Genomic DNA, 8,685 nt, shown 5'->3' with positions numbered 1-8,685 from the left:
GCAAATTAATGTATAGAGTAAATTCACATGGATAATAAAACAAATAAACAAACAAAATAAATTATCCACACAAAGACAACCAATACTTTTTTAGAAAAATGTACCATGAAGAAAATTCAAGCCTTTTGTGGCTCTGCCGCCGGAGTTTCCGGTGCCTTGGCCGGAGTTTCGACCACCTTAGTTTCCGGAGCCTTGGTCAACGGAGTCTCAACCACCGGCGCTGGGGCAACCACTTCTTTCTTCACCTCCTCCACAGGTTTCTTCTCTTCCACGGCTGGCTTCTTCTCTTCTTCCACGGCTGGCTTCTTCTCCTCTTCCACGGCTGGCTTCTTCTCTTCCACAGTCGCCGTCTTCTTCTCCTCTTCAACGGCTGGCTTCTTCTCCTCCTCCGCAGCTACGGGGGCCTGGACTGGAACCGGAACCTCGGCTGGTTTAGCCTCTTCTTTCTTCTCTTCAACGATTTCTATCTCTTTCTCCCCGGTTGCAATTACTTCCTCCGGTTTGGTTTCTTCTACCTTAGCTGGTTCTTCGGTTTTGACAACCTCCCCCACAACTTCAGCATCTCGTGGCTTCTCCTCAACAACATCAGTCTTTTTTTCTGGACTCTTCTCAAACAATCTCTTAAACCTTGGAACAACCTTTGATTTCCAATAACCCATCTTTTCTTAAAGATTAATAATCCTGCCACCAACAAGAAAAACCATTCTTAGAACTTTTCTATGTATATGGTTTTTGCGGTTAGTTACATAAACATAACGAAAACAAAACATCTTCAACTTATAACCTAAACGACTAAAAAGAACGAGACAAGATAATCTGATTCACATCGATCAATCTTAGATTCATGTCTATATTTGTTCATGAAGAAACTTACCCGAGATGATGAGGCTTCGTGAGGTTCTTTGTTCTTTTTTTGTTTGTCTCTCTGATTTTTTGAGAAACCCTTCTCGTATTATAGAAGGGATTTATCTTCTAATCACAGTTTTGGTTTTATTTAGAATGACGTTACTACCCTTATCCTTTTCTGTCGTTGTCCACCTTTTTCCCCGTTGGCGCCAGAACCGAATCTGTTGGCTGGTACACAAGTCCGGTTTAACAATGGTGAACCTGGAGACAGATACACAAAATTAAGAAAACCAATACATCTTTTGAAAAAAAAAACTATATTTATCAAATTCATAGATTCGATTAAGTAATTTGGAAAGAATATAAACCTTTGATTTTGAATATTCGGGTTTATTGAAAAACCGGTTCAGAGTAAAAAAAAAAGAGAAGACAGACTTGACAATGATGAGAAGGGTAGGTACGTAAATTTTTCAAAACATATTTGCCAGCTGGCGATAGTATTGTAATCACAGTTGGCAAATATAGAAAATGTGATCTGCCATGGTGATCTGTAAGGGTATTTGGCACATCCATATTTTAAGGTAATATTAGTCTGTTTAAATTTATAGTTATTTTAATATTTCTAATCTTAGCTTAGACAAATATATAATTTTACAATTAGTAGAATTTTTTAGTCAACTCATTAGCTGTAATCTAAAATTCGTGCCGCTGTCTTGATTTAAGAAACTAAAATAGCACCAAATTGGAGATCTGTATCCTCATACTCTGGCTTTATATTAAAAGGAAATTTAATCTACTGAGATTATTATATTTTTGAATAGTTAAGACTTAAGACAGACATCCCACCCACAATATCTAAGAATAAAGTATGAAATCTTCTTCATGTAACATGGTTTACACTCCTCTCTGTCTCTCAATATAAGTTCGATATAAAAAAAACAAACAAACAAATTCTAACTATTTGATTTATTATAAAAATACGCCAAAAAACACTTTGGTATTACCAAACGGTTATAAATTTATAATCTATAAAATACCCTAAAATATTACTAACACAAGATTTACGAAAAATTATAACACACTCTACAAATTTACAAGATAACACTTCAACACAATTATAATATTTTAATTATTTTCTAGGTTTTGATAGTCTATTTACATTTATGGTATAACTTTTAGAGTGTAAAATTTAGAGTGTAAAATTTAGAGTTTGATTTTAAAATAGATTGCTAATTTTAGAACTCTAAAGACAATGTCGTAAGTTTGAAAATAAAACTTACCTTTGTGTTATTTGTGAGAATTAAAATAACTTAAAATATCAGTAAAACATGTTTTATGAAAAATTATAGCATCATAAATTTCCTAAAACAGCATTATTTGACACATAACAATATTTTAAATTAAATATAAAATGAACTTAAGTTTGGATTTTCTATTTTACATTTAGGGTATAGTTTTGAGAGGGTAGAGTTTAGTATTTAGAGTTTAGGGTTTAATACTAAAAATATAATTTTGAAATATAGTGTTATTTTTAATTAGAACTTTAGAAATGATGCTAAATTTGGAAACGAAACTTATTTTGGTGTTATTTTGTGAGAATTGCCCTTTATTATTTTACTTCCCTTTTTGGTTAAAAATAAAGAGAAATTAAACACCCTTAAATAGTACTAAAACATGTTTTATAGACAAAAATAGCATAAACTGCATAAATTTCCAAAAGTAGCACTATTTAACACAATTAAAAAAAAATTTAAAAATTTAGGTTTGGATTTTTTAATTTACATTTAGGGTATAGTTTTGAGGGGGTAGGATAAAACTTTACCCCCTCAAAACTTTTAGGATATTTTGAATTTAAGATTTAATTTTGAAAGATTAATTTTGAAATATAGTGTTATTTTTGGAATTTTAGAGATGTTGTGCTAGATTTAGAAACAAAACAAATTTTAATGCTATTTTTGAGAATCTCCCAAAAATAAATTATGCATAAAGTTTCTATTGCTTGTATGGGAAATTGATATACGTTCTCTTATTAATTGCATATATAAATTGATTATTAGAAATTTAATTTATAAATTATTTAAAATTTTAGATCAACACAATATCAATGAATTTAAAGTATAAACATTATATAATAAGATAAAAATAAAACTTAAATTATGCATTAAATTTATATTACTTATATGGGAATTTGACATGTGCCAACTTATTTATTGCACACATATATATATATATATATATATATATATCAATTAATATATATTTTATAAAATTATGCATAAATATAAAATCATTAAACTTGGGGCCTTTGTAAATATGATATAAAAAATACATAATATGTTACTATAATTTATGTTATCTTTTCATATTTTATTTATAGTTAAATCTAAAAAAATGTGTGATACCAAATCAGTAGTAGTTTTCTTTATTCTTTTAAAATACTTAAAGATAACGTAATGATTTACATGTTTTTGTTTTTACGTGAGTAATCATAATAACCATTAAACTATGTAACTATAAGTTAAAAAGACCAGGTTTCTTCTTGTTATGGTGTGATTCGGTTTACTCACCAACTCTTTGTCTTTATAGTAAGGGAATGGTATATTGCTATCATGGAGAGAAGATGATGTCTTCTTAATAACATTCCTTACTTGGCTTTTGTTAACATGCTTATCGTTTGCTGAATTTTAATTTGTGCCCAAATGTAACAATAACCCAGATACAAATAAGTTTATATACATATGGTAAATTTTTTTTAACATCTATACATATGGTAATTATATATCTATTCACATTAGTTTTTATTTTATGAAACTAAATTGTAAAAACTCATGTATTTCACATTAAGTATTTGTGTCTTATTTTCTTTTAAGAGTCGTATAGGAGACCAAATTAAGTTAGATATGGATATTTTTCTAGTCACGTAATAATACGGATTTTATTAAATCATACAACAACACATATATGCCCCCAGTAGAACATTCAGTTTTCCTTTGTGTTGAACTACAGATAAAGATTTGGATCCGACAACCTTAGCACGGGCGTGGCAACAAGTGGATTTTTCAGTTTCAACACGATCCCGAAAGTTTCCTCGACCCCAACTCTCTCTTCTTGGGGAATTATCCAATCAAAAGAATGCAAGAACGTAGCCAGATTGTAAAGAACAACCCTCTCGCCCATAGCCATTCCCGCACACATCCTGCGACCAGACCCAAACGGTAGATAATTGAAGTCGTTTCCGTTGAAGTCACAAGACTTATCAAGAAACCTGTCAGGATCAAATTTTAGTGGATCCTCCCATATGTTTGGATTCCTATGGATCGCCCACACATTGATGAAAATCTTTGAATCTTTAGGGATGGTAAAGCCGCCCACCACGGTGGTTTGTGAAGGGCGGCAAGGAACAAGGAGTGGAATAATTGTGTGAAGCCTTAGAGTTTCTTTCATAATGGCCAGAATATATGGAAGTTTAGAGATGTGAGATTCCTCCACTACTTTGTTTTTGCCCACAACTTTGTCAAGCTCTTGTTGAGCTTTCTACATGATATCCGGGTTGTGTAATAGCTCGGCCATGGCGAATTCTATGACGTGTAATGATGTGTCTGTACCAGCGAGCACCATGTCCTATACAATAAACAAACCAGCTTTTAAAAATATATTTGCATTATGAGGGACAAATTTTTTTAACGTACCATGAGCAACGCCTTGACATCGTTCATGTTTAGTTTTGTCTTGTCATCTTCTTCATCCTTGACTTTCAACAATACATCCAGAAAATCCACAACTCTCCCATCACTTTCCCTATCCATTTCTAGCCGTTGGTTAATGATCCGGTCAAACATCCGGTCCATCATTTAAGCCGGTCTTCGCATACGCTTAAACAAACCCTGAAGATCAAACCGGCTCAATACCGGAAAAAAAGTCAGAGATATTAGGCTTTAGCAAGAGGTCATTCATCTCTGTAATCAATTCTAAAAACTCGGCTCCAACAATCTCCCTCTCTTCTCCCTTGACCGTCGTGCCCCGTAGCATCTGCGTCACAACATTTAAAATCATCAAGAATATCTGTTCTCCTAGGTTAACGGGAGACCCGACCTGAGCCTGGTCTGCTAAGTATCGGACTGTTTTCCGAGTCTCTCCACGACGGAGTTCAGTAGAGGAATCCAGCATGGCGTTGCTTAGTATCCTGTTAACACAAAGTTTCCTAAGCATCCGCCACTTTGGTCCATACAGTGACCAAACAATCTCAATACCACCGTACGTATTGGCCGGAGCAACAGCAGGGACATCATGGTTCGCAAAGATGAGATCATTGGTTCTAAGAATTTCTTGCACCACTTCAGAATAGGTGACCACAATTGTCAGCTTGGCCCCGAGCCAGAGTTTGAAAATTGGACCGTGCTTTTTAGCTAGCCCTTGGAAATAGGTGTGAAGCTCTGGTTGAAGAATGGAAGGTTGCCGATAATAGGAAAGCCATAAGGTCCCGGTGGCAAAGGTAGAGACTGCCGTTTGTATTTAGCGTAAAGCCAAAAATACCAACAGACAGAGAATACAGTGATCACAGTTAAAACATAGTCCAGGTTGTCCATGCGAAATGGGTTCTTGAAGAGACTAAAAATGTCTGTCATGTTTTATTTTCTTCATAGATTTGATGTAGGGAACCTAGGAGCCGTTGTTTTGATTTTATAATTGGCTATCAAGTCAGCAACATTTTCTGAGAGTTCCCTAACCATGGTTATTCTTATTTTTTGTCTTTAAAAAAATAAAATGACTAAATTACACACATATTAATTAATTTTTGTCGATCAATATATATATTTCTATCAGAAAAATACTTCGTTTGGTCATTAATTTTTATCTTATAGTATATTAGATGTTAACTGATATCCAGTTTCCCTTAAATTATTAAAGAGGCTGTTTTACAAATTGTATTCTACATTCGTTACAATGTACAAACGAGAGATTTAAGCGTATGGAACACTGAGAAAATGTTGACAAAAAAATAAAATAAAAAGTTAACAAAAATAAAAAGAATACTGAGAAAATGTTACAAAGCAAATCGGTGCATCTAGAATCCAGAATTACAATTTTCCCACAGACAAACACACATGTCAGTACTATTACTATATATGTAACATATATGGTTCTCTTGACTGCTCTTTTGATTCCACTCATTTGTAAGAAACAAACTAGGACAACTCAAAGATTTAAATAGCTACCTAACATGATAACATCTAGTACAGTCACGGGCTCTTCACAAAAAGAATTGCTTTACTTAGGTCTAGGACCATCGATGGAGCTTTGATTTGTAAGAAATCTTAAATTGAAGTACACGAGAGGCTTCAAGATGTTGTTCCAAAAGTGGTATATTACCTGACATCAAATACAGTGACGGACTCTTCACAAAAATAAAAAGATAACAACAAGCTTTAATAATTGGGTCTAGGAGAATAGGACCATAAATGGAGCTTTGTAAGACATCTTTAGTTAATAAGGAAAAACACGAAGAAACTAGACAAGAGGCTTACAGAGGCTGTTTCTCAAATTCTATATTACCCTAAGATTTAGTACAGTCCTCTTCACAAAATATCTATTTTCTCTATTTTATTAATTAAACTCATCATTTTGGTTAGAGCCAAGGAGAACTGGTGAGAAGTGTGGATGTTAAAGAGCGATTGGGAAACCTGGAAATGGAGTTTGATGGTGGAGCTTAATTTAGTTAATTTAGTTTTATTTCCTATATAATATTTTGTCAAATTTTATTGAATTTCCTTGTTGCATTAGGGTTATGTTTAGGGTTTTATTTTAGTATTTCATTAACTTTGGATGTAACTTAGAAGGATAATTTTATTAGTCTTCTCTATAAAGTTTATAAGTTCATTTCTTTATATAGTGGGTTTTATACTTCTTATTTTCAATTTAATCACTACAAGAAAATAGCCTGTTTCCAACGAAAATACTAGTTGGAAATCCGTCAGAAACAGCCATAACCGACATATTTCCGACAGAATTGTGCCGTCGATTACAGATCGTCGGAAATTTTAAACCGTCAGAAAATCAATACATATTTCTGACGAAACACCGACGACAAATCTCCAATGGTTCTCTGATAAATATGTTTGTCGGTAAACCCCGTCGGAAAGTTGTTGGAGAATACTGACGATTTACCGACAGAGTTTTGTCCAACGGTTTTACGACAAAATTCCGATGTAGTTATTTCCGACAAATTTCCGATGCGGTATTTCCGATAGTGTTCTAACGGTATGTTTTTCCGACGGAATTCCAACGGTATATTAATTAAATACCTTTTTAACATCCAACTAATATATATAACCCTATTGGTTTATTTTAATTTTAAAATAGTTATTTATATTTAAATTTTAATAATTTATAAAAAGAATAAATTAGATATTAAAAAGGTATTTAAGAAACTAATAATATACATTAAATTCAAGATATTTTAAGACAACAAAAGAAATACAATACAATACAAACAAACAGATTTTCTAAAGATCATCGGGAACATCTGAAAACTTGGAACGCATGAAATCGAGAATCTAGACTTCAAGTTATCTTTTGTTTTACCTGGAACATTTAAGACGGTGTTCATGACATTACCAAAGAAGGTTTTCTCAGTATGCATGACATCTAAATTATGCTTTAGTAGTTGATCCTTCCAATATGACAACTTAAAGAAAATACTCTTCTTATGCCAATTGTGATTAACTCCATAACCATTAACAGGTTCATGCCTATTACCACCAACTTCAACCGTCATATCCGCATCAAAATCTCGTAATTGAGTTAGCACATAAGAACCATCAACCTCAGGAGGTGGCCCTTCAAAAACTTTTTTGTTCTTAGTAAACAAGGTGGAGCTCCGGCGATAAGGATGGTTACTCGGTAAAAATCGTCTATGACAATGAAACCAACAAGTCTTTCGTCCTTGCTTTAACTGGAACGCATCAGTGTTATCTTGACAATATGGACAAGATAATCTTCCAATGAGTTGTTCATCCAGATAACATACCATATGCGGGGAAGTCGCTTATGGTCCACATAAGTACTGCATGCATGAAAAAATTCTGCTGACATGAAACATCAAAAGCTTTAACACCATGCTCCCATAAAATTTGCAACTCATAGATAAGTGGTTGAAAGAACACATCAAGTGATCTTCTAGGATGCTCTGGACCAGGAACGAGGATAGTCAAAAACAGAAACTCTCGCTTCATGCACAAAGATGGCGGCAAGTTGTAAGGAGTCACAATAACTGGCCACAACGAGTATTGCCTCCCATGCTTCCCAAAGGGATTAAATCCATCCGTACATAATCCAAGGTATACATTCCTTCGCTCAAAAGCAAAACTAGGATACACTGATTGAAAATGTTTCCATGCTTCTGCATATGAGGGATGCGTAATTTCACCTTCAGTTGTATGCTCTGCATGCCATCTCATTGGCCCCGCTGTGCACTCTGACTGATATAACCTCTTCAAACTCTCTGATAATGGCAAATACCACATATGTTTATACGGAATTGGAACTCTTCCACTAGTTTCTTGATATTGAGGTTTGCGACAAAACGTACATGTCAAGTGATCTGCATCTTCTCTCCAAAGTAACATACAATTGTCGATACACACATCTATCACATGATATGGCAAACCGCAATGACCAATTTATCTTCTGGCAAAATATCTTTCACAAAATCAGTAATCGCAACCACACATTCCTCAGACAAATTGTAATCTGTTTTGATACCCATCAACCTAGTTGCAGCTGATAACGGTGAATGACATTCATTACATCCTTTGTATAATGGATGCTTAGCTGCGTCTA

At 33.7% G+C, this 8,685-nt stretch overlaps 2 protein-coding genes across 4 annotated transcripts; both read right to left on the bottom strand.

Annotated features, from left to right (window-relative positions):
* LOC104724972 (plasma membrane-associated cation-binding protein 2) lies at window positions 6-980 on the bottom strand. Of its 3 annotated transcripts, none has more exons than XM_010443550.2 (2): window positions 875-980; window positions 6-681 (listed from the first exon to the last, which is right to left on the bottom strand). In XM_010443550.2, exon 2 carries the CDS (start codon window positions 657-659, stop codon window positions 117-119), a length of 543 nt encoding a protein of 180 aa, XP_010441852.1. In that variant the 5' UTR covers window positions 660-681; window positions 875-980; the 3' UTR covers window positions 6-116. The 3 variants fall into 3 exon arrangements, with proteins under 3 accessions (XP_010441852.1, XP_010441855.1, XP_010441854.1); XM_010443553.2 differs by having other exon boundaries at window positions 6-659; window positions 875-944; XM_010443552.2 differs by having other exon boundaries at window positions 6-664; window positions 875-940.
* On the bottom strand, window positions 3,818-5,471 carry LOC104724971 (cytochrome P450 93A3). The gene is given in 4 exon segments (XM_010443549.2): window positions 3,818-4,467; window positions 4,536-4,763; window positions 4,765-5,288; window positions 5,291-5,471. Coding segments are annotated over 4 exon segments (1,554 nt in total). The 3' UTR covers window positions 3,818-3,846.

Source organism: Camelina sativa, chromosome 11, assembly GCF_000633955.1.
Source record: "Camelina sativa cultivar DH55 chromosome 11, Cs, whole genome shotgun sequence".
NCBI classification, from domain to species: domain Eukaryota; kingdom Viridiplantae; phylum Streptophyta; class Magnoliopsida; order Brassicales; family Brassicaceae; genus Camelina; species Camelina sativa.
Note: the sequence above shows the minus strand (reverse complement) of the source record. Positions and strands in the feature narration are given on the sequence as shown.